Source organism: Hypanus sabinus, chromosome 16 (assembly GCF_030144855.1).
Source record: "Hypanus sabinus isolate sHypSab1 chromosome 16, sHypSab1.hap1, whole genome shotgun sequence".
Taxonomy (NCBI): Eukaryota; Metazoa; Chordata; class Chondrichthyes; order Myliobatiformes; family Dasyatidae; genus Hypanus; species Hypanus sabinus.
This window is the reverse complement of record NC_082721.1, coordinates 35062355-35089653: the sequence shown is the minus strand read 5'-3', so window position 1 is coordinate 35089653 and position 27299 is coordinate 35062355. Positions and strand designations below refer to the sequence as shown.

General features: G+C 39.6%; 1 protein-coding gene across 1 annotated transcript; it reads right to left on the bottom strand.

The window, feature by feature from the left end:
• Window positions 1-845: 845 nt before the first annotated feature.
• Window positions 846-26007, bottom strand: LOC132405817 (protein-lysine 6-oxidase-like). Its single transcript, XM_059990815.1, has 7 exons — window positions 25410-26007; window positions 23073-23181; window positions 13671-13808; window positions 11480-11636; window positions 9174-9269; window positions 2178-2293; window positions 846-1155 (listed from the first exon to the last, which is right to left on the bottom strand). The coding sequence occupies exons 1-7, from the start codon at window positions 26005-26007 to the stop codon at window positions 1149-1151; spliced, it is 1221 nt and encodes a 406-aa protein (XP_059846798.1). The 3' UTR covers window positions 846-1148.
• Window positions 26008-27299: the final 1292 nt, after the last annotated feature.

Genomic DNA, 27299 nt, shown 5'->3' with positions numbered 1-27299 from the left:
TCATAGGGTCAATAGCATAAAAACAAGGAATGTATTCTCAAATGCACAATGCATTTTAGAATATAGGCTCAAAGAATTCAAATTTCCTTCCAAAAAAAAACTTTATGAGAAATTCTTGAAGGATTGAATGGGTGCAGATTGTTCCACTAGACTAGCTAATAGAGTTTCATTTAAATTGAAATATCAAGGTAAACGATGAAAGACAAAGAGATACAGTTGTGTTATGTCATGAACAACCATGGTTTGAAAACTTGAGGGTGAAGGGGAGGAAATAATTCTAGGAAGTACCAATTTTCATATTAACCACTTCAAGATTGCAAAAGGATGAAGGAATAAAAGTTGAATGTGTACTTAAAAGGAGATTAATTAATAATTGTCAAGACTTGGGATCACTTCAAAAGTAATATTAAATTCTTGCCACAACAAAATTGTTATCAAATTTGTGAGGAGGATACTCCAAGTATCAGCAAAAATATCTCAGTTAAAAAAACTACCATTTCCAAGACTCTTGAACACTTAAAATACTGAAAAGCCTTTTAGTGATTGCCGTATATATCACTGTTCAAACCAAGAGCTCACTGGTTGGGGAATTGCAGCAAGGGGGCCAGGTTCTATTAACTTGGTGCATTTGATATTCAGCGAACATTGGTCTCCCAATTCCACAGGACACCTTGAATGGTTATTGGGTGGAAGTATAATGGAGCAAGCCAAACACATTTACATTTTTAAAAATGGATGGTTGGATCTTCTTTGACAAGCTTTTAGTTACCAGACAATAAGTCACAAAATTTCAGAACAGGCATAAAAGAAAAATAATGTTACTTAAATTTTGGTTAAAGACAAGCTCTCTGCATCTATTAAAGATCATTGGAGGAAAACTGCAGCAGGAGCTAAAAAACGGACAGAAAGCAAGATAGATCATGATTCTGGAACCCCAAAATTAGATTAATTCTATTTTTTTAGTTCTAGTTTTTCATAAAACTCCCTGCAGAAGTGTAACGAATATTGTAAGTTGATATATATATTTTGTGGTTCCGAAGCAGGAATAAAATTGCTCACTTCCACCATAAACTGTTAAATACAAACACAAAACTGAAGCAAAAAGCAGGAGAATTCACACACTTCTGACCATTCATTGGGTCTCATCCTCAGAATCTGTTAAGAGAAATTTTTAAAATATTAGAAATAAATTGAAGGAAGCCAGAAAGAATTTAAGATTGTTAGTCATTATCCTGGTATTAACATCCTCAGTGCTGTCAATACCATTACTGAGAGGCGAAGTTTTAGGACAATGGGTCTGAGCCAGTATTTTAAATTACTTCATTTTGTGCAATTACCAAATAGAAGTACTGTACATTTACACAGAATGAAGTAAGTTGATGAAGTAAGTTGTTTTATGGAAAATCTATGCCCTCTTTTCATGGACATCTTTTATTTTTACTAGATTAAGGATTGATGTTCCTTTTGATAGAGTTTGTAGTTTTGTTTTATACATTGCAAATCAAGAAGAAAGGGAGCATTACTGGATTCCAGTTCAGGTAGCCTTAAAAACATAGACACAGGGCAAAGGATGCTGAGATTGGCCTTAATCCACAATTAAATATGATTCCCTAAGAAAATGTTATCAGGGAGATGATGGGCTCAATTTTGAATTCAGGGTTAAAGTAGAACACCATTAAGAGCAGCCAGACCTTGGACAAAACAACATGAAATTCCTGGAACATTACAGGGGAAAGGGGTGGGTTTAAATAAATTGTCAAAATGATGAAAGATTAAATATTGAGAATATTATCTCTGGCCAGTGAATTAGTCGTAGGAAGACAAAGACTTAGCAGTTATACAAGAAAATTACATTATTTCACTCAACGATTATTAGGTTATGTAATTTATTTTCCCAAACTGTCTTTAGAACCATGCCAATTAAAATAATTAAAAATAATTGGAAGGTAAAAAGTAAAGGGAATTGGAAAATTATGTAAAATTTCCATTGAATTTACTGATACTGTACAAACACAATAGGACAATTTATTTATCACTGTCCTGAATTTTATGTGGTTACACTAGTGTTCCCCAAAATGGATCAAATATTGTAAGTGAAAGTTCCATCTGTCATCTGTTAGGCCTTGACATTCAGAGTACTACAACTTTCACATGCAATTTAACAAACTACCACAAACCTTGTAATTCTGCAATTTCTGGCTGACACATAGCTCCCAGTATAAAGTATATCACATCTAACCACATTGTTGGTTACATCTGACTCTGGTACCAAGAATCCTGGATTTACTGAAACCTACAAAGGAAATGATAGAAATTATTCAACTGAAATAATTCAACAAAAATAAAAGTATGGAACATTCAGCCCCAATTGATCAATCGCTGAATATACTAGCATAACACTAATTGGAAAAGTTCCAAGTCAAATTAATTAATTTCAGCTATGTTTAATATAAGGTTCTGTACATGGAACAAGCACATTCATTAAAGCATTTCAATAAAGATGCTGTACAGGGAACAGGCATATTCATTAAAAGGCAGCCAAAGCTTCCTCAATGCTTGATTATATGAAGTCAGCATTTCAATGGTGAATATTATCAGCAATGCTTAAACTTGAGTCAATTTTAATCTGAACAACTGGACAAATTGGTAATCAGCCATTCATGTTATACTCTGACAAACAATTAGAAAGAATATTTGGGTGAGTTTCTAAACAGAGACCCATCAAACCTCATGGTTAAAATCAACCCTTTGGTTGTGGAACACATGAAGTATCTTTACAAAAGGTGGCTAACACTCTTCGAATCCAAGTCTCAACAAAGCTTAGCCAACAAGAAAGTGCACCTAACAAGAATCAAAAACCCTTGCACCAAAGCAAATCCATGCCCTCGAAAGTAGAGTAGAGCACCATACTTATGAGAAAAAATGAGGAGGCTTCAAAGCAGAATAAAAATATCCTTAAAATTATTGGTGATTCAACTAATTTTGTCATGTTTCTACAAACAGAGACACATATATCATGTACTCTTTCTGTCTCCCCAGGAGTCAGGATGACAGAGTAAATTTAAGAAGTAGAATGACAACATGGAATTAGATTTCCAGTGCTGCAGAGCCCAGGTCCTAGAATCTGGATGAAGCATGAATTTGGTAAAGATATCAATACGGTGCATTGAAGGTCCTCAGAAACCTTCATTGTGGCAGTGAGCTATGGGCACCATCGGAAGGTACAAATTTATTGTTGGTGGAAGGGAAGCACCAACAGAAGAGTTCAGCAATGCAGCTGTGAGGATCATTGCTGTACGTGATAGTTTTTGGTGTAATGTGAGTATTATTAAAAGTAAGTTAATACTAATCGAGGAGCTGTTGGTAGCAAGAGGCGGGATCTGGGTTTGGCGGGGTCTTTACTTTCGCTCTTTTACTCCCAGTATGCATTGTATATAGTTCTTCCACCCATGCCGCACGAGGTAACTGGAAACCTCTGTATTGTAAATATCATTTGCTGTCCCAGATCCCAGATAAAGATGCTCTTTTGGCCATCAAGTTGTTGAGTGGTCTTTTTGTAAAGTAGAAGTTACCACATATTTTTGGCGACGAGGTAAACTGGTTTTGTGGACGGGCCAGCCCCGTTTTCGATCAGGAGCTATGAGCAGGCAAGGAGCCTCATGTTCGGATGGCTGCGTTCAGAACGGTCAGTGTGTTCGACGAGCAAATCGAGGAGTGGCCGGAGTACGAGGAAAGGTTGGGCCTCTTTCTCTGTGCCATTGGAATTACTGAGGAGGCTAAGAAGTGCTCTATTCTCCTGAGTGTGTGTGGGGCAAAGACGTACAAGCTGATACGGAACTTAGCTACGCTGCAGAAACCAGGAGAAATTCCATACGACGAACTGGTCAAGCTCCTGGGGAACCACCACAATCCGAAGCCTTCAGTGATAGTTCAACAGTTCAAGTTTCACAACCAGGTCCGGAAGCCAGGTAAGTCTGTGGGTGATTTTGTGTCCGAACTTCGGCAGTTATCGAAGCATTGCGATTTCAGAGCCGTGTTGGATGACATTCTCCGTGACAGATTAGTATGTGGCATTAATAATGCCACCATACAATGCCGCTTGTTGGGGGAAACCCCACCGTTGACTTTCCAGACAGCCCTAGAGGTTGCTCAAGGCATGGAGTCGGCTGCTAATAATGCCAAGGATATACAGACAGGATATGGGGGGGGGGGGGGGTCGCAGTCAACTCCCTTTACCTGAGACGCCTGTCACTATATATGTGCCTCCATAGACTGTGTTTTCATTGGACAGGCTGTCCGCGACACCTGTAAGGGCGACCCAGATCAAGCAATGGACAGAGAGGGACCCAGTCCTATCTCAAGTCAATAATTTTCTTTTACAAGATTGGCCCAGAGTTGTGGAAGGAGAGGAACTGAGGCCTTATGCCAAACGCAAAACCGAACTGAGTCTGCAGGATGGTTGCATTTTCTGGGGGTCGAGGGTCATTGTGCCTCCCCCTGGCCATTCACAGATTGTGAAGGAAATTCATGAGACTCACCCAGGGGTGTCTCGAATGAAAAGCCTTGCAAGATCCTACGTCTGGTGGCCAAGAATGGATCAGGATTTGGAGAACAAGGTAAAATCATGCATGCAACGTCAGACCAATCAGAACATGGCACCACCAGCTCCTTTGCACCCATGGGAGTGACCAGTCTACCCCGGTCTAAGCTACATGTGGACTTTGCTGGCCCCTTTATGGGACAGATGTTTCTTGTAATGGTAGATGCGCATTCCAAGTAGATTGAAGCTCACATCATGAGCAACATCACAGCCCCCTCAACCATAGACAAACTTAGGCAAGTGTTTGCAGTCCACAGGTTGCCTGACACTCTGGTCACTGATAATGGCTCGATGTTCATCAGTGAGCTGTTCGGTGAGTTCATGCGGCAGAATGGCATTCATCATATTTGGACGGCCCCTTTCCACCCAGCCTCAAATAGTTTGGCTGAGCGGGCTGTTCAGACAGTGAAGTAAGGCCTGAAGCAGATGACAGGGGGCTCTCTTGGTACCTGGCTTTTACATATCCTGTTTAAATACCGCCTCACACCACAGACTACAACTGCACGCACTCCAGCAGAGATGCTGATGGGGCGTAGGCCTAAGTCAAGATTGGACCTGCTGCACCCAGACATAAAGGGAAAAGTGGAGAGAAAGCAGGAAAAGCAGAAGGAGGGACATGATCAACATGCACGAGAGAGACAATTAGAACCGGATGACAATGTCTATGAGAGAAACAATCAGCAATGGCTACCTGGTGTTATTCTTAAGCAGAGTGGTCCAGTCTCCTATGTTGTTAAGCTGACTAATGGGCATGTTTTCCGCAGACATCAGGACCATGTGCGCCTGCAACATGATTCCGGCTCAGAGGTAGACAATTCCATGGAGTTTCCAATGGTGAGACAGACTACTGGGGAAGCATGTCCACCAGTGACTTTGCTAGAGGGAGACACACTGGCAGAGGGGGCAGAGTCCCCTGAAGAGGATGGACATTCTTATGCGGACACACAGACCCCTCTCATGTCCCCAACACCAGATCCACCCAAAACATCCTCACCAGGGGTGCCTGCTGGCTCACCAGGGGTGCCTGCTGGCTCACCAGGGGTAATGCGTAGATCGCAGCACCCTCACAAACCTCCTGACAGACTGAATCTTTGATTGGATAATTTCTTTTGTTGTTAGATTGAACGTTGAATTTGTTTTTGAAGGTGTTTTTGTATTGGTAACCTGTTGCTAATGATACCACTGTTTTTATTTCCCAGTTCTTCTACATTTGGGGAATGTTGGATTTTAAAGGGGGGGAAGTATTGTAATGTGAGTATTATTAAAAGTAAGTTAATACTAATCGGGGAGCTGATGGTAGCAAGAGGCGGGATCCGGGGTTGGCGGGGTCTTTACTTCCGCTCTTTTACTCCCAGTATGCATTGTATATAGTTCCTCCACCCAGGCCGCACGAGGAACTTGGAAGCCTCTATATTGTAAATATCATTTGCCGTCCCAGATAAAGATGCTCTTTTGGCCATCAAATTGTCAAGTGGTCTTTTTGCAAAGTAGAAGCTACCAGTTTTGGTATTGGTTTATTATTATCACATGTACCAAGGTAGTGGATACTGTACATACAGATCAAATCATTACATAGTGTATTAAACTAGAGCTAGGTAAAACAATAACAGAAAGCAGAATAAAATATAAAAAGCTACCAAGACAGAGGTAGAGGTAAACAACAAAGGGCAAGATTATAACAAGGGAGATTGTGAGGTCAAGTCCTTCTTATTGTATAAGAAATCCATTCAAGTGCCTGATAACAGTGGGATAGAATTGCCCTTGAGCCTGGTAGCAGCTGCTTTCAAGCTTCTGTATATTACTCCCAATGGGAGAGGGGAAAAGAAAAAATGTCTGGGTAGGACATTTATGACATTCCTTAGTAAGGGATATGAGCAACCTCTAAATAGCCACTTTTAGAATCACAGCTTTCACAGAATAAGCTGCAGTCATTCACAGATTATCTTGGCAAAGAGCATTAGGACGAATATTTCCATTCACAATGGCTCTAATGCCAATTTTAGATAGGCATTATAAGAACATCAGAAATAGTTGCAGGGAAAGCCATTTGGTTCCTCTGCCATTCAGTAAGGTCATGACTGATTTTCTTCCTCAGTGCCACTTGCCTGAATGACCCCATATCCCTTGATTCTCTTAATATCCAAAATTCTATTGACCTTTGTCTTGAATATATACCCTGCATGCCTAATAGTGCAGTCCTGATGTGGCAGCATAGAAGAGACAGCACTGTACACAAATCCACCGGATTCAATGGTAAACATTCACTTTATGAATATAAATCAGGTGCAGGGCCATCTAGGCCAAGGACTGAATAGATACCATCTTATTCTATGCTGAGCTTCAAAGCTTGTTGAAGGCCTGCCATTCCTTTGTTAATGTTAGCTAGGTCAGCAAAAGGGGGTTGGCAAAAATCAAGAAATATTTATACAAAGATAAACATAAGTCAAGCTTCTCACTTCTGATGACTGTCCAGTGACTGCAGCTGCAATTATATGTGGATTTGATGTGAGGACAGAATTAGTCTCAAATGGAATTTTATCAGAGAGAAATAACCTGCCAATGTTCACTAGCTGGGCTCACTTTTGACGAACTAACACTTGGGCATGAGGCTGAATGAAAGCCAACATCTGATTTAGAATCCAAACTTCCAGGAGAGTAAAGGAAACTGAAGTAATTTAAAAAAACAAAGAATTGGCATGCTGTCATCATCCTGTTAAATTCTTTTTGAACAGGCAGAAATGTGGACAATCAACGTGAAATTCCTCACACCACATGTTCAGGAGACAACATCAGCTTGTTAATGCCAATCAAAAGTCTACAATAAGTTTAATAGGATTTTCCCCCATTTTCTACATAACTTGCTGTCCTAGAATGGTATATGATTCCATCTGCGCAGTTACAATCCCAAAGAAAATGAATTAGACAAGTTTGTAGGGAATGCTACAAATAGATGCGGAGCAACAAGGAGTGGCAAAGGGAGAGTAAATTGTCCAATGTGTCATCACCTCTGTCCTCTGAAATCAGAATTTGTTATAGTCCAAAGGAAAAAAAACACACCTTTCTAAATCAAAAAAAACATTTCCCCCAATACAGACGCGTCTCCAACTCAAGCTTCCCATCGTTCAAACCAGAGTTCATGACAAGACTACAATTATTTTTTGAGTTTGCTTTTCCAGTTACCAGAACATGCTGTCAGGCAGAGCAGGTTATATATAAAGAATATGTTCACATAAAATTAAATTCAGTAAAATCCCATCTTAATTATTAGATGGCCAATCTGTTCATGAAAGTTCCTTTCTCCTTGCCCTGACCAATTTTATTTGTTCTAGCTAATAGACCAAAACAAAAACATAATTTGTATATTAATAACATATTCTAAAGCAGAGTTAAACTATGTGTTATTTAAATTTACTCTGAATTATTGAAACAGAAATAAAGCATAATTTTACAGTTTTTAATATTAAAAAAGCAGGAAAATCAACCTATGTTTGATTTTGAGAGGGGCTCATTTGCTCGTTACTACCATTTGAGTTAATTGATAGATTTCGTCCATGATGTAATTGTAAATTTTGGTATAATTTTTTTGCTGGCGGTTTGATGTTTATCTTTAGAAGCTTTTTGTATGACGCATGGCTCCGCGGTTGAACACCCAATGGGTTCTTTTCTTCCTCACCTTTTTCTTGCTTTAGTAGGGTTTATTTTCTTTTCTTCTCTTTTTTTGTGTCACCATATTTTTCAGTCCTTAATATTGTTTTTATTTCTCTTTTGAGACATTGTAAGTGTAACTTACTTTGATGTACTCTTGTTATTTTCAATAATAATAATAATAATAAAGATTTGAAAAGAAAAAGAAAAAAGCAGGAGAAAAGTAAAAGCATTGAATTATTACAAAGCTCTCCAACATTACCTTTCACATCCCTCTTCATCTTATCTACTGCACTTAGTTATGTTACTCTCTTTCTCTATTGCTAAAATAACTTTTCTAAATCTGATTTTTTGGACTTGATACATTTTTCTTTACTTTTGTATTTTCCACCTAAGTAAAAGTTAATGAAAGAATGAATCCATTCATTGTTAATTAAGTTACCCAATTTAACCAACTTGTGTATTAAATTACAGTTTTTGAGAAACCAAGTTCGTAAAAATGAAATAAAAAACAGTAAATCATAATTAATAGCCTTAAGCATGGATATTGAAAGATGAGAACTCCTAGGAATGAGAAAAGACAGAAAGTTGTTGAACCATTTTGAGATCCTGGCACTGAACTTGTTACAAATGGTCCAACAAGTCTAGACTTGAACATACTGAAAATGTGGAAAAGAAGCATGGTTTAGGACAAGGAAACCGGAGCATTGCGTGAGCGTGGGGAGATGTTCAGTCCCACTGACTGTAATTGGAGAGATGAAATAAAGAGAGAGGCACAGACTCTTAAGGAGCAGAAAAGAGTGCAAGAGATGCAGAATGAGAACTGGCAGCTGGTTTGAGAGCATGATCTATTACAGATAAACTTGTGCTTCTAATCTGTTTTAATGATACTGTCATAGTGGTAGAGCCAATAACATGGTTTCAGTACCTTCAATATGTAGTTGCCAGGAGCAACATCTGTAATGTCAATCCACTGACAGTCAATGTCCGCGTTGTACGTATCATAACATCCAGGACCTAACCCCTATTAGAAAACATGAACATTTAATCAATGAGTCAATAAAGCTCTGGAATAGTATTCATGTTAGTTTTCTTTGAGAAGTCATGGCCAAAAGCCTTAGCTCTCAACTTGGTCTCTAGCAATTAGTGGTTAGAGGTTTGAGGAGTATGTGGATAAAGAAGGATTTACGAAGGTGGAGGGTGTACCATATGAGAGTAGGTTGGGTGTACTTGGCCTTTTCTCCTTGGAATGACGGAGGATGAGAGGTGACCTGAAAGAGGTGTATAAGATGACATTGATCATGTGAATAACCAGAGCCTTTTTCCCAGGGCTGAAATAGCTAACAAGAGGGGGCATAGTTTTATAGATGTTTGGAAATGGGGGATGGCAGGGGTAAGTTTTTCACACAGAGAGTAGTGGATGCGTGGAATGCACTGCTAGCAGCAGTGGTGGAAGTGGATTCAATAAGGCCTTTTAAGAGCCTCTTAGATAGGTATATGGAGCTTAGAAAAATAGAGGGCTATGCGCTAGGGGAATTCTAGGCAGTCTCTAGAGTAGGTTATATGGTCGGCACAATATTGTGGGCCAAAGGGCCTGTAATGTGCTATAAACTTCTATGTTCTATGTTCTAAGAAAGGAGGCAGGGAAACAAGACAGCCTGGGTTCCCATGTTCCTGATTATTATCCAACATGGTTCCCTTTTTGAAACTTTGTGGGTCTGCATCTATATGCAAACAATGGGGTTGAAAGGGAAAATAAATCAGCCATGATTGAATGGCAGAGCAGACTCAATGGGCCAGATTGCCTCAATCTGATAGTATGTCTTATGTTCTTATATTTTGGGTGAGAATTGAATCAGGTTTGACCTTAATTACTTCCAAAGTCCACCAACTGTTTCCAGAGTCCAAGTTTATTCATGAAGGATGACCAAATGATGAAATACTAATAACCTTTCAACAGTACCACACATCAAACAGCAACTTCAAGAAATGTGAACTGAAACAGTTGATTGAGTGAGTGGTAAGGAATTCAGGGAACACTATTAGTGAAAAGTGGCTATCATCCAGGTGTAGGTTAGAAAAGCTTCACTTGGAGTCTGTGACCCATACTTGGAAAATTAGTGAAGGTTTCTAATTACCTTCCACATAGCACAAACTTAACCCCTTCGTCACAACAATGTCTCCAACAAGAAAAATAACAGCAATCCAAAAACAATTGGTGTAATTCTACAGTGGATAATTATACACAGAGACACAGCTTATTCCAAATGAAGCTGCAGTATGCCTAATATTCCACATTTTCCCATTAAACTGCAAGGATTTTCCATTATAAGCACAGAATGATATGGCAGAGGAGGACTTCTATTTTTGTGTGAGCAGGAGATTTTAGAAAATGAATTGCACTCCCTGCCTCTTTAGTCTAAGATCTTTTTCCCCCAATAATATATCCAATTTCTTTTTGAAGGTTATTGTACAATCTGCCTCTATCAGTAGATAGATCTGCTTTCTGGATCACTACATAAATCAATACCTCCTCATCTGCCTTCTGGTTCATTTGCCAATGTTTTTATTCTTGTAAAGGAGCTGAATGCCACTGTAGATATAAATCAATTTTCTTTGTTACCTAAGTCCAATTGGTAAGTTGTTTTATCTAGTTTTTATGGTAACATAGAGACTGTATTCTGACTAAGAAAATCTGCATATAGTCCTCATTGCTCCATCAGTGGATTAGCCATCATTCAAATGGTCCATAAAGGCTAAGGCAAAGAAAGTGGGGAAACTGATGCCATCAGGTAACAATATGTGATTATCACTTCACAAACCAGAGAAAATCTGCAGATGCTGGAAGTCCAACCCTGAAAAAGTGCAAATTAACTTCCTAGCTCTTTACTTCACCCCTCCGCCCCCAATAACTTTGTGTTTCTTCCTCCCCTCCCCCCACCTTCTTACTCTGACTCGTCATCCTTTTTTCCCAGTCCTGATGAAGGGTCATGGCCTGAAATGTCAATTGTTCTCTTTTCCATATATGCACACTGCCTGCTGAGATCCTCCGGCATGTATGTATATATATACACATGTGTTTTTCTCTCTGTCTCTCTCTCTCTCCTCTCTTCTCTCCTCTCTTCTCTCTCTCTTCTCTCTCTCTTCTCTCTCCCCCCCCCCAGAAGTTTAATAAGTCTCCCAGTTGGAGTGTCTCCAAACCACACCACCCAACAAGTCACTGCATCATTTTACCTGAGTATGGGCTGTACATGCATATCTCCTTCGAATGCCAGGGTCACACATCGTATCTTCTAGACAGAAGCTAGCTTTGTGTCCTTCAGCTACTTTTCTCTGTGTCATCGCCTCTAACAGATCATAATGGCTGAACTGATCCATGCTGTGATAGTGCCTGAAGTGAAAAAAATTCAATAACAAAAACTTGCCTTCGTGGGCCATCTTTAATATGGAAAACAATGTGAGCTGATTACAGAAGGGTTAGAGCAGTACAGGACAATGATTTAAACAAAACAGAAAACAAAATGTTATACAGTTACAAAAGATATTAGAGCAGAAGCTTGCTCAAAGATGCATAAAATCCAAGGCCATGTGATGCATAATGCAGTTAATAATAAAATGACAACTACATGCAGATATGCAATAGGATGGTCAAATGGGATAATGGATGAAACATAAAGTAAGACATGAGTCATGAAGGAGCATACCACTCGCTTGATTCTTGTTACAACTGACTACAGAGCCATTAACCTCCTGAGAAGAAAATGTGATTAATATATGCTGATTTTGTGTAAAAGTTTAATACAATCTTAATTCCTCCTTAAACATTGTTCCAGGACAGAATGGACTAGCATCAGCACCTACCTGAATGTGTATTCCTAAACCTTCCTCAATTTTTGATCAGTCATTGGTCTATCAGGGATGATTCCTATCAAAGACAGAGACATTTCCCTACAATTTTGTCACTAGATCATAGCTAAGGTTCAAAATGATGGAATTCCATTAAAATTTTAGATAATAGAATGGTTTAGTAAAACACTTATTTAATTTAACTCAAATTAATTTCTTTGCTCATCATTCACCATGTTAGCAATCTAGTGAAATTTAGTGGTAATGGGATAGTAGTGCCTCACCATTACATTTTAAAGCAGACAACCATATTTCTGTGTACTTAGAGAATCACAAAATTGAAATCTCCTCAAAGTTTTGCATTTTTCAGAAATCTATAGGAAATAAGGCTTGTCATCTCTCCAGTACCTTCTTGGCTTTGCTGTTCATGTGAATACCAATGCTTTTTTTCAGAGCTCAATGTTTGCCGATTCATAACTCAAGGAAGGTCATATTTCTTCTCAAATGTTTAAATATGGGAATGCCAAAATTCTTGATTGAACACACAATGCAGGTCTGTTTGGCAACAATGGTATATTTGGTCCCAATGAATAAATTTTGATTGACCCTGGGTGCACTACTTAACTGGAATCACCTGCAGTTACACAGTATTCCATTGTGGATACAGGAAGTAGTAAAGAGAATGATTCAAGTGAACATTAGGCAGTGGATTCTTAAGTAACATATGGCTCAACAAATATTGACTATCAAATTATCTCCCAACCCAGAATGTCCTACTCTCCTGCCTATAGAAATACATGAGTAAATAATGAAATGGGAACATTTATTGATTTCCAGAGGAATTTGTAGAAAACATTGAAATGAAAACTCCAGTAAAATATCACCAATAAGACAATCAGAATTTTATGTGACCACATAGCTAGTTTGAAATCCAGCCTATGCAGGACAATTTTAGTGGCATCACTGACAGTACTGCTAAAATGTTCAGCTAGAGGAGACTATCCAAGATGAGTCACTCCATCAATTAAAAAAAAAGTCAGCCAGATGTTTTACCATATTATAGAAGTATGAGATCTTCCTGAAAACAACAAGTGGCCACACTGTCAAGTAGGATGAAATACTTCTGTGAAGCAGCAGGAGTATTTATAATTGTAACCGGGACCAGTGAGCACTGTTGTTCTGCAAATTTGTTGCTGAGCATCTGCTGTTAGTCTGTCTGACTGTGGGTTTATAAGGAAGCTAGAATCTCACCCTGTTCTCTCTCTGTCCTCTCCTGGTCATGAAAATGTGAAAAGAGAGACTCCGATGTAGCAAAGCTATGCAGCAACATTAGAAAGGGTTCTGCTGATGCCACTCATCTTTTTATAATGCATAATTTATGCATAATTTTTACTATTGTGTAAACAAAATCTTGTTTGGTAACAGCTCTTAATAAAATAGTACAATAGTAATGGCGGCCCAAAGGATTCAGTTTTACCATAAGCCCAAGCATCAGTTGAAAAGGCTAAGATCATCATGTGTAGCTCACACAAGTGATTACTTCCCTGTGTAGGAAATAGCTCACATACAATGTACTTACTGGTGACAACTGTGCCATTCCCAGGTGTGGCGTGGCCTGTTGGGGAGGAAATCAGCAGTTCCTTGATTCTTGACCCTTTGGGGGAACCTTAGGAGTACCCTAATGCTGAGGTCATTCACTCTGGGACTGTATGCAGACCTAAAGCAAAAAGACAGACATGCTTTAAGCTTAGAATTATTTCCAAAGAATAACTGTTATTTCAGTATGATAAATTTGAGCCAAGTATTTGAAAATCATCTTGTTTCTCTACATAATTATACATAGCTGAAAAGGCAATAGTTGTTTAAGAACAGAAATGCAGCCAGCTGCAAACATATCCAGATGTAGACATACAGGAAAAAAAGCAAAGATAGATTTTTGTGGTTTGAGGTCTTACTTTTGCTATTGAAAGTGGATTGTAAATTTAAGCATCAGCATTGAAGTAAATGAAAGACAAGATATTTCAATTCGTTAATGAGAATCTCAACATCCATGTCAGAAGTTAGCAAACATACCTAGGTAAAACATTTGGAGCATGAGTCAAATCACCTAGCTTGGAAGTTGTTGGGTGCCATTCGAATCAATGGATTGAAACTTATAGTGACCTCTGCTAAGAGAACCTAAATTGGTGATTTAAAACTATTTTGGTGGTGAATTTGTCACTGAACTGGAGGGGGACTAACATCCTTGTGGGTAGATTTGCTAGTGCTGCTCCAGGAGTTTTAAACTAGATTTGCAGGGGGAGGGTAATCAGAGTATTAGAGCAGATAGTGAGGTGGAGGAGGATAAAAGTCATGCAAGGACTGCACGTATAGACGGAAATCAAAAGTTTGTATGTGATTGAAATGTTCTCAGGTGCATCTATTTCAATGCAATGAGTATTGTAGGTAAGGCAGATGAGTTTAGGGCTTGGATTGGTACATGGGATTACAACATTATTGCTATTAGTGAGACTTGGTTGCAGGAGGGGCAGGACTGGCAGCTTAATGTTCCGGGGTTCTGTTGTTTCAGATGTGATGGGGGGAGGGATGAAAGGGGGGAGGAGTGGCACTACTAGTCATGAAAAATATCACAGCTGTGCATAGACAGGACAGCCTGGAGGGATTGTCTACAGAGGCCATATGGGTAAGGCTGAGGAACGGGAAAGGTGTGACCACACTAATAGGATTGTATTATAGACCGCCCAATAGTCAGAGAGAATTGGAGGAGCAAATCTGTAAAGAGAAAGCAGACCGATGTAAGAAACAGAAAGTTGTAATAGTAGGGGATCTTAACTTTTCACATGTTGACTGGGACTCCCACACCATGAAAGGGCTAGATGGCTTGGAGTTTGTCGAATGTGTTCAGGAAAGTTTTCTAAATCAATATATAGAGGTACCTACGAGAGACGATGCAATACTTGATCTCCTATTAGGAACCAGACAGGTCAGGTGACCATGTGTAGGTGAACATTTTGGGTCCAGTGACCATAATGTCATTAGTTTCAAGTTAATTATGGATAAGGATAGGTCTGGTCCTCGAGTTGAGTTTCTAAACTGGAAAAGGGCCAAATTTGTGGAAATGTGAAAGGATCTAGGAAGAGTGGATTGGGATAAGTTGTTTTCTGACAAGGATGTGTTCAGTAAGTGCAAGGCCTTCAAAGGCGAAATTTTGAGAGTGCAGAGTTTGCATGTTCCTGCCTGGATTAAAGGCAAAGTTAACAGGCATAGGGAACCTTGGTTTTCAAGGGATATTGGCGATTTGGTTAAGAAAAAGAGAGAGGTGCATAGCAGGTATAGGCAACAAGGAACAAATGAGGTACTTGAAGCGTATAAAAATGTAAGAAAATACTAAAGAAGGAAATCAGGAAGGCAAAAAGAAGACATGAGTTTGCCTTGGCAGATAATGTGAAGGTAAACCTGAAGGGATTTTACAAGTATATTAAGAGTAAAAGGATAGTAAGGGACAAAATTGGTCCTCTAGAAGATCAGAGTGGTCATCTATGTGTGGAGCCTCATGAGAGGGAGGAGATCTTAAACAGTTTTTTTGCATCAGTATTTACTCAGGGAATTGGCATAGCATATATGGAAGGAAGGGAAACAAGCAGTAGTGTCATAGAGGTTTACAAAATTATGAGGGGTATAGACAGAGTTAATGCGAGTGGGCTCTTTCCACTTAGATTAAGAGAGATAAATATGAGAGGACATGGCTTTAGGGTGAAAGGGGAATGGTTTAGGGGGAACATTGGGGGAACTTCTTCACTCAGAGAGAGGTGGGAGTGTGGAATGAGCTGCCATCTGGTGTGGTAAATGTGGGCTCACTCTTAAGTTTTAAGAATAAATTGGATAGATACGTGTGTGGGAGAGGTCTGGAGGGTTATGGACTGGGTGCAGGTCAATGGGACTAGTGGAATAAAGTTTTGGCATGGATTAGAAGGGCCAAATGGCCTGTTTTCTGTGCTGTAGTGTTCTATGGTTCTATGATTCTAATAAATATTTGTGCTGAGTTACGTAATTTAAGCCAAATAAAACTGTAACATTTACACAGTGCCACTCATTGATGCTGCACAAATTCCATAAAGTGATTTGACTGATAAATTGTCATTATTAGGTAAGAGAAGATCCAGTAAATTGATTTATTATTTTCACTTTACAGAAGTACAGTGAAAAATATTGTTTTGCTCACCAAAGATCTGTTCATCACATCTGTTATTGAAGTAGTAAAGGGAATACAATAGCAGACTGCAGAATAAACTGTTACAGTTACAGAGAAAGTCATAAAGTCATAGAAAAGTACTGCACTGAAAGAAGCCCTTCAGCCCATCTAGTACATGTCAGGCCATTTAAACCATCTACTCCCATCGCCCTGCACTGGGACTATAGCCCTCCAAAGTGCGAGTGCAGAGAAACAACAAAGTACAAAAACATGACGAAATAGACTGTGAGGACAAAAGTCCATCCTATCACGCAAGACATCTGTTCAAAAGCCATATAACGGTGCATAGAAATTGTCCTTGAACCTGGTACGTTCTTTCAGTAACAGGTGTCCTCTGCCTAGTGGGAGGGGGAGAAGAGAAAAGATCCAGAATAGGGGGTATCTTTGATTATATTGGATACTTTTTATTTTATTTATTTATTGAGATACAGCACAGAATAGGGGCCCTTCGAGCCACGCTGCCCAGCATAAAGTTCAGATAGAGCCGATGGTGGGGGGTGGAGGGGGGAAGCTGGTTAATGTGATGTGCTGAGTTGTGTCTACAACCCCCGCAAATTCCTGCAGACTTGGGCAGAGCAGTTTCCTACATAGGAATATAGGAATGTATAAAAATTGGTGCAAGTCAGCAGGGATTTGTGGAATTTCTTTAACCTTCTAAGGAAGTCAAAGAAATGGTAAGTTTGCATCTATCTCTATAGATGTTGCCTGAGCTGCTGGGAATTTCCAATGTTCTGACATTTTTTTTAGAAATTTATGGAATATTGTTCTGCTGCAACCCTGTACTGCATAGGGCCTGCTAGACAATGTAAAGGAAGTTTCACTCTGTATCCTGTGCTTCACCTGATGTTCTTGGTGAGATGGAGCAGAGAAGAATCCAACTCATACTGTACCTGACCTCAGAGTATTTGCTGCCAACACAAGGTACACGGTTTGAGAAAATGACCCAAGCCCTAACAAGTTTTACTGAAGTGAGCTTGAAGAAGTGCATGACAGTTATTTGAATAGGTACAGAATTAAGTTGGTTGAGCTCAAAGCTTATAGTTTTTTTCAAGAACCATTCACGTGTTACATTGAACTCAATGCCAGCAAGACCAAAGGATTGATTGTAGACTTTGGGAAGGGGGAGTTGGGAGAACACACAACAACCCTCATTGAGGGGATCAGCAGTGAAAAGGGCAAACAGTTTCAAGTTCCTGAGCGTCAACAACTTAGAAGATCTATCCTGGCCCAATACATTGATACAATCATGATGAAAGCAGACTAATGGCTGTACTTAATTAGGATTCTGAGGATATTTGTTATTGTCACCAAAGACTCTAGCATATTTCTACAGTTGTACCATGGAGAGCACTCTGACTGTTTGCATCAGTGTCTGGCATGGAGTCTCCAATGTACAGAATCGTAAGAGGCTTCAGACTCAGCCAGCTCCATAAGGGCACAAGCCTCCCCACCCACAGGAAATCTTAAAAAGACAGTGCCTCTAGGAAGCGGCATCCATTATAAAGATCCCTTACCATCTGGGAAATGCTCTCTTCTAATTACTGCCATCAGGGAGGGGGTACAGACACCTGAAGACCCACATTAAATACTTTAGGTATAGTTTCTTCCCCTCTATCATCAGATTCCTGAATGGTCCATGAACTCATGAACAGTACCTTGTTATTCTTTGTTTGCACTCTTTTTTATTGTAACTTATAGTAGTTTGTTATGCATGCACTATAGTGCTGCCAGAAACCAACAAATTTCATGATTTATGTCAACAACAATAAACCTGATTCTGAAAGAAAAGTTCTTGTTAATACAGCAATATCCAGTAATAGTCGTATTTACCTTCCCAATATTCAACCAAAACTGGCAGAAATTGCAGTTTGGAATGGAATGTTGGACAGAATATTTTTCAATTGAGATGTTAAATTGAGTCCCTGTCTGGACTTCAGGTGGATATAAAGATCTCAATGTAAGGAAGAGGAAATCTGTCCTTTGCTGAGGTCAACATTATCACTGAGATAACACCATAATTATCATAGCTTTCATCGTTTTTTTGTGTTTCCTTGCTGTGTGCAATTTAGTGACTACGTTTCCCAAATCACAGCAGTTGATTGGCTTGGAAATATTTTGAGGAAATCCTGAAATTATAAAAGGTGCCTCAGCAGGAATTTAAAGCAGAGCTCAGTAGCTTCAAAGCTACCTCATTTCTTACCTCCCTATCAATTTTGCTGATCTCTTGCACAGTGAAGCTTGGTTCATTACATAGCAAAGGAGTGTAACTGTGATACAGGAAGAACTGGTAATTATCTTTCTCATGAGCAAAGATTTTAGGAATGTAGTATATAAGGCACCATAATTTGTGGCTGACTGCTTGTTGATTTCTACTTCAATAGCCTTGGATCACTTTGGGCCAAGTCTGATTCATGAAAGGAAATTGCCAATGGCCAAATCAAACGTAATTTTACTTTTCAAAACCTCACTAAAAGCAATTAAAGAGGTTGGGCATCCAAAATTGAATGCGATAAATGAACAATGATGAGGCAACACTTTTTTAAAAGAAAACATGCCTAATCTCCAGCATTGCTGTTATACAATGAAATGTTCTTCTTTCTATTGCTCCCCTTCCTAAACTACCTTGATATGATACAGGACCAGTCCATGTGTAAACTTAGGTAGGTATTTGTCATGTATTGAACTACAAACGTTTGTACATAGTAAACACACTGACTGTGATCCCTTCCCACTGACCCCACCCACCCAACTCTAAACCAACTCGTTCCTCTCAGTCCACCTGAAACCTCACAAGGAGACTTCCACCAAAGTTTGGAATTGGACCTTATGCATCCTCATCTCATTTCAGTTATGCTGCCAGTGTATTGCTTACTGCCATCTTTATTAAAATAAATAATTGTAAAATACTGGGATAAATTTGATACTATGTTTGATTCAGTATTTTGTTTGTTGTGGGTTTTCAGCATTAAGATGGTATTGTGAAATGGATCAGCCAATAGGAATGTGTAATTCCTTTGATAATTTTCCTTATTTCAGCACTCTGTTATTTGATAAGGAATACAACATTCCTTTAGGGGATGCAAAGGATTCAGGGAAAAAGTAGGGCTGTACAATTTGATAGCTCCTTCATAGAATATCTATTGTAGAAATTTTAGACCAAGAGTTTTTTTTTTGTTTGAGTTACATAAATTCTCTTCTATTATCATTTCCATTAAATTACTATTTAAAGGTTCAGCTCAGATTTAACATTACTGTTGTAATGTTGGCTCTTCTAAGTAGAAGTTTGCTTTTTTTTAGTCCAAAGCAGAAAATTCTGAATTGCAAACTGAAATAATTCCTTGGAATGTAAAGAGGACCAGGCGAAAACAGGGCATGATGAAGAAAACACAATTCATAAAATTTATTTCTTTCATATGTGAAATTTGGCCCAGTTAGTACAAAGCGATCCAAATCTTCTGAAGTACGAATTAGCAAGCAGTCTTAAACAACCAGCCATGCAATGTGAAGTCTTCTAGATTACGTTCCTAAAATCTTTGCTCAGAAGAAACAATTACTAACTACTCCTGTGTCTCCTGCTCTTACAATTTTTCAGCTGCTTGAAGAGAGAGACGGCAGAGTGTGAGGTATCAGTAACTGTAAATAGGTAAGGAGAAATGAAACTACTATGGCTGTTCTGATCCTATTGCAATTTGTTTTAAAGCCAAGAAGAAAGCACTCATTATAATTTCCCTAGGCACCTATGAAATACTTGAAACGTCTATTGCTGTAATATTGGAAAATATCACTAAATTGCACACAGCACAGACTTACAAATGACAATGAGATTTATAATGATTAATTGACTTTAGTCATGCCATTTGAATGATAACTGGCAACATGGGCACAAGAAGAACATCCTGACTCTAAACTTCATCTCTATATCCACCAGAAGGAGTCTCAATTTAATGTGTGATGAGGGTGGGGGGGGGGGGGGGAGAGGAGGGGAGGTGAACTAGTGAGGGATCAAATTCAGATGTGGTTCCCTACACAGCTCAATAGTTAATCAATACTCACCATCTAGGTCTGCACATATTCAAGACAGAGAGTGGACCTGTACCACATCAAAGTTTAGAAAAACACAGCACAAGAAAGGAAACAATGTTTTATCACACAACATCACTTCTAGAGATCACTGCATGTTTTCTTAAAAAGATCATTACTTCATCACAGCTCATGGACCTCACTTTGTTGTCTTTTCAAGCTTGATACCCAACCTCTTTAATTGCCCTGAGAAAGGTTTGGAAAAGGAAACTCAGATTTGGTTTGGCTGTAAGGCATGTAGCTGCCATCAATCCTAGTTCACAATACTCAGCTGTGTTGGCCAGTGCCAAAGCAAAATACCAGCTATGCACACTTCATGCCAATCATAACTGCCAATTCTCAGTGCAATAGCTGCCACATAGCCAGACAGATGTTTCTTATGTTGTTGCCATACCAGCCAACAATTTTTCTTCTCTTTATTTTGTCCCTTACTGGGCCATATTCCTTTCATTCCTGGATCTCCTCCAAACCTTCTTTCAATCTGTTCAATACATCATAACTGTTCTTTCAGTCTTTCCCCTATCCATGCACAGGAGAAGAAGGAAGTAAAGACAAGTGGGGAAAGTGAGGGGAGATGTTATTAGAATTTATTTTCTTCAACAACACATTGATCAATGTAGTAAAAAACAAGAAGGAAGAAAATACTGTCACAGGATGTACAAGTACATACATTTTAAATTATTCATATAATAGTGTTTAGTGTTTATTTAAAAATTGCAGTATTCCACTAATAATGTCCATGATAGATTTTGCTTTTCTGCATTGGGCAACAGGTGGAAGCAGGTGGGCAGTGAGAGCTGAGGTACTATGGGTTACCAACCCACTATAATGTTTTATGCTATGAAGATATATCTCAAAAGATTCAGTGTGGCACCATTTATACTGTATTTATTTTTATTTTCATATTAATATCATAACATATATAGGATAAAGGAAAAAGGCTGCTCAAACAAGAGAAATTGCCCTGTTTAGTCCTTCATTTTAGACAGTTACGTTTTTTCAGTTTTCCTTGTATTTGATTTACATTGCAGCAACAGAACAACACCTGCCCAGTTAGAGTTTTCTGTATTCCAATGAGCATTCTAATATATCTGAATTGATTGTTTCAAACTTAGTAAATCAAGTGCATTTTTGAAAGAATGTGTTATAGCAAATTACATGAAGGCAAACAATTTATGGGTGGTTGTGTCAGGGCGCTGAAGCAGGGACCCAACTACAGACCAAGTACCGTGCACACTGTGATATAAATCCAGAGGGACAACAAAGTCAACGTTAAAGTTTAGGCAGAGATCAAAAGTTCCAGAGAAGTCCAAAACCCAGAATCGGGAAACAGGCAGTATCAATATTTGGACAGACAGAGTTCAGATACGAATGCTGAAAAGGCTTAGGAAAACTCACTGGCACAATCTGACAACAAGCAGGTGAAAACACAGGACTGAAATACACTGAGCAATAAACAGAGAGACAGATGAAAGGTGGAGCCCAATGAGACAGAAGTGGCAGCAAAGCAGGTAATAATGAGAAACAGGTGAGAGACAGAGTACTCAGTAATACAGGGGCCAGAATAGAGCAGGAGTGGGGACAGTAGCACATGGGGCATCAAAACAAACAAGAGCACATGGCAATACGAAACCCCAGACTGACGGCTAGGAGGAAAACACACAAAAAGACAAAGTTCAACTGGAGTTACTGGCAGGTTGAGAGGGTGGGGAGAGAATTGAGGAAATGGAGAGCTGTGTAGGCCACAAGTTCCAAGAGATTTTTGCAGTGTTAGTAACCATTGGTTGACCAAAGATATTTTCCTCAACTAAATGTCTCAGATATAACAATTACGATCAACTCTGACAATAATGTTTAATCTACTTCCTACTCTCAAACTATATACAAAATATTTAATGCAAGGGACATTTGGATAATTACAAGGTTCAACCCAACTTGAAACTGTCTATAGATAAAAGACAGTACTGAAATTATATAAATAAAATCTAAAACCCAAGCTCCCCTAATTCACTATAAGATTTAGTTGCATATTTTTTAAATCTGTGGCTTGAACATCACACTGGTCCTTCACAACAGTGATGAAAAATTATGGGAAGAAATTACATCGACTCTAGCATTTGAACATTCAAATAACAAAAATATGCTTTAAGGAGGAGAACCAAAATAAATACATATAATAGGCTACACAATACCATAAGTCTTGTAGTTTAAGTTATTTTATTTTAGAGATGCAGCATAGAACAGGCCCTTCTGGCCTAACAGCCTACACCACCCAGCAACCCTTCTATTTAACCCTGGACTGATCACAGGGCAGTTTACATTCACCAATAACCTACAACTGGTATATCTTCGGACTGTGGGTTGAAGTCAGAGCAGCCAGAGGAAATCCATTTGCTCAGGGGAAGAACGTAACAACTTTTTTAAAGAGGACACTGGAATTGTACTCTGAATTCCAACACTCCAAGCTGTAATAGCATCGCACTAACTGCTGTACTACCGCGGCATATGCAGATAAAATGTTTGCATTCTGTATCTCAACAGATCACAAGCACTCCTTAGAGGATCTGGATAAGATTTATATCTGTGATGTCTGATCATTATTGTGACCACAAGATCCAATAGTTCATTACCATAATTGGTAGATAATACCTTGAGAGGCAATTTTCTTCAGCTGCGCACTTCAGTGCATACATATGCACCCTTTGGATATATATAGAAGCTTGAATATAAAAGGGATCAGGAACTAAGTCAGGAAGTCCTGGAAAAGAAGTAGAAACATTTTTTGTAATTATTTTAATCAATTGTATTTTGATATCAACAGCTCCCAGATACATCACTGGCATCACTGTGAGGTTTCAGTGTGGCCATCAGGCCACAGAAGGATTTGACCAATATCTGATGTGAATTCTTCAATTAGGTTCTTAACAAAAATACACAACCCTTGTGTTCCAGTGTGCAAACAGTTAATTCTGGGGTGTTATGATCCAACCTTGTGTATGGATTCAAGCCCAATAAGGAGAATGAGAGAGAAGATCTTATGATTCAACTAATAGTTTTCATAAAGTCTCACACCTTAGCAATATCTTAACAGTTTCCTGGAAGTTTATTGTAAGTCAATGAGATGTGTAGACCAATAGATAGCTGACTAAGGATCATGTAATTTTGTTGTCTGGTAAACTAAATACACCAGTAACAAATCACTTCTTTACTCCAACATAGCACATACCATTCTGACATGAGGAGATTGTAAGTGTGCTTGAAGGGTTCTTCTAAACTCCTAACCAACTGTCTTTCCGTAACACACACACACACAAAAACAGATTATCGGCTCATTCGCTTTGTTGTTTTTGTGAGATCAGTTTAATTTATCAGATCAACTGGATATGGAATACTTCATTCTGTATGGTATGACTCATTCAGACTGCTGTTGCATTCAATGTGCTAGGAATGTCAGTGCTGCGCCAAATGTCCTCAGTAATAACCTGATTTCATGAATGAAAGAGAATGTGTTATTCTTAAGTAATTGGAGAGCTTAGTTAAACCTAAATGCATACATGATTATATAAGTGATGAGATATTAATGAAAATGAAATTGTTAATTTTATAAGTTGAATGTATCTATCACTGGCCCTGTCCATTTCAGACAGAAAATGACCAATTATGCATAATGAAGCCCTTACTGTGTTCAAACCAATAAGTGGCTGGCATATAGGACAGAGTAGCCCGGTAATGCCATTCTGTTAATTCTGTTCTTGATCCTTTAAGGAGATTGTGATATGTATTTCTCATTCACCAATGATACCTGTATAGCATATTCTTCTCCCTCAAAGCTCCCTACCTTGTCCTATTTCTCTCTACAAAAGAGAGACTTCATGCTGAAGCTACAGGTTTACATCAGCTGTGAGACTGCATCTCAAACGTGGCAACATTCAAAGCCAAGGCAGAAACATTCGGTCAGTCATTATGCAGCATAACTTAAGTGGATGAAGTTGAACAGTGAAGGAAAGCAGAAATCCTCCATCTGATTTATTTTGTAATTTTTATTTGGCCTACAATTCATGGGTCCAATTGTTGCCCTCCTACAAGCAACATCAAACCTGGGGGTTGAAATTGGGACCATCTCCAACTATGTGACCTGTCACACCAAAGATCATTTGTCCCACAACCACAAGGTAATCCAAAAAGCATCATCAAGCAGCTATAGTATGCTTTCCCGTTTATTGAAGGAAAGAATTCAAGCCATGATGACAGAGAGAGATGAACCTGTGCCAGAATTATGTGAATTCTAACTACTGGCACAATAATCATAGTGAGATGTTACAAGAACAGTCAGTCCCCCGTGTTATGTATATCGCACGCAAACCAGACAACCTTCCTGACACCAATAATGATTCATATCACTGAACAGTTCCCTCTCCGCTTAGGACTTTGAAGTATCACTGTCCACTACTCTTGTAAATCGGCCATCATCCTACAACATTCACTTTGTTCACCTCTGCACAGATGCTACCCAACCGACTGAATATTTCTAGTACGTTAATTATCCATCGCCCATTGTCTTTAATAAACTACCGTCCACTATGAAACAATTCGATTCCCATTCCACTACTGAGACAAGATGTAAATCGAAATTGTCTAAATTGTGCCAAGAAAGTGAATAATCCCCATTCTGGAGAGGAGGGGTTAGGATGCATGGTGGGCGAGGTGCAAAACTAGCGGTGATGGATCCGCTATCAACATATGTCAATCAATTCTCACTCCATTAAAGTCCATGAAGCCCGGTGTGGCTTCGGGGTGTGAGTCCTAAGCAAATTATTAGAGGACACTAGGGGACGGAGTTTTACTTCGGCAGGTCAGAGCGACTGCAAAAAAAAAATCCTCTTCATTGCGAATCCCTTGATATTTGATTTCCTCCATTTGCTCAAAGTGCAATGAACACCCCTTCCCCATTCCCATCCCCACCGCACATCGACGGGAGGAACTCACCATTCTGGAAGTATCTGGTCCCATAGCCCATCCTCCTCCGTGTCCCAGGCCAGGAAGACCGTGAAGACGAAGAATAGACATTGTAAAACACGCTGTTAGCGTTTTCGAAGGGATTCCGCGGATCGTCTGATTGTATGTCGGACGACCTGCCAGCACTTGCCACCCGTACCCCCGGTGAGACGAGGCTGTAGCCAGTCCGGGGATTGTGTCCACCCCGAGGGATTCCCTGCGTTAAATTGACAGCCCGGGATCCCTGAAAGTGGCGGGATGTAGTCGTTCTCCCTGGGCGCTGTGGATACCGCCGCGGCTCAGGGATGATCCCAGATGGGACGGCGTTGACAGGGTAGCGAGCTGGAAGCCGGCCGCTTCTCTGCGGGATCTCGACATTGCTGCTCAGGTAGATGCTCTGCTGCCCCGCTCCGCTGAGGCGAGTGGGTTGTCGGTAAGCCGGGCCGCTGTTCAATAAGCTGTACACATGCCCGTTATTCTCCCACTGAATTATCTGTTTCCACAACCCATTCGGATCCACTTGTCCCTCCACACAACTCCTTTCACTGCTCAAAATCCAACAGCAACAAACTATAAGGATATTTCTCATTGTCCTTCACCCAAGTAGAGAAAAAAAAAGTCTGAATCAAAAGTAATTGTGATATTTCAGTCGGGACGCTGATCTCGCTACCACCTGCACTTCACAGTGGAAGAGGGCAGTCAGCTTAAATAAATGTTTCCGTATCTTACTTTAAGTTTGCTCGGGCTGAAGGGCTCTGATAGTTTAACCCTTTGAACACGAGCCTAAATTAGCATCGACCGCCCCGGTGGAAAATGAGCTCATTGCATCCACTCTCTCCCATCAGAGTTCTGAAGTGGAGTTTACTCACATCTTAAAGTTTAAGTTTTAGACAGAAATATCAAAGCTCAAGGTTTGATGTTGATCGAATATTGACTTTGGTGTAACATACTGTATTCTAATAAAACAGGCTTACATCGGCGTCGACCCAAAACGGCGCTGTCCACCTTCCCTCAACCACCCCCCACCCCCCACACATACACACAGATGCTGCCAGACGCGCCGATTTCCTCCGGAGTCCGACATGTGCGGTCTCTTGTGTCTTTATTTGTTTTTGTTTGGAATTGCAATAAAATTAAATCTAATGCAAAAATCTTACTTCCATTTTATATCGAAACGTAATGACCCTCCGGTAATATTGAAGTACCAGCGAAAATGCTGGAAATGTTCAGCAGATCGGGCAGTAGCGGCAGACAGGCAAGTCTAGGTTAATGAAACTGGCCTTAGCTCCACCACTGCTGAGTTCGGGTTTTATTGCAGAGCTCCAGCAACTGTAGTATTTTATCTCGTGCACTGCCTGACCTCAGGGTTGCCACCGTTTTGCCGGCCTTGCCCTTGGGGACAAGTTTGGTTGTTCAGAACCAGCCCCGAATGGCAGAGCCTTGAGGTGTCTGTGTGTCAATTTCTCATCACTACAATGAATACCCCCGCCACAATATCAATGGATATTGTCCGTCTTAGGGCAAAGGTAGCCATCAATATTCCCTGATAAAAGAACTAGAAGCAGGAATAGCCCTCTGAACCTGCTCTCCCATTCAACAAGTTCTTGGCTGATCTAATTCTAGCAACACTCATTAAATGCTGAGCTCCTCCAGCATTTTGTGTGTTGCTCAGATTCCAGCATCTTCAGATTTTCTCTTGTTTCTGATCTAATTCTACTCCATTTCTCTCCGCTATTCCCAATGCCTTCATTTCTTTAATATCCAGTAATATATTGGTCTCTGTTTTAAATAAACTCAATGACTCAGTCTCCACAGCCTGGAGCAAAGATTTCCAAATATCCCCTGCTTCTCATCTCTGTCTCAGCCTCAAATGGCCCACTC

Coding starts and splice junctions, on each gene's coding strand:
- LOC132405817 (XM_059990815.1), bottom strand. CDS start 26,007: ATGAGAAATATCCTTATAGTTTGTTGCTGTTGGATTTTGAGCAGTGAA. Junction 11,637..13,670: donor GAATGGCACAGTTGTCACCA/GTAAGTACATTG, acceptor TTTTCACTTCAG/GCACTATCACAGCATGGATC. Junction 2,294..9,173: donor CTGGCAACTACATATTGAAG/GTACTGAAACCA, acceptor TTTCCTTTGTAG/GTTTCAGTAAATCCAGGATT.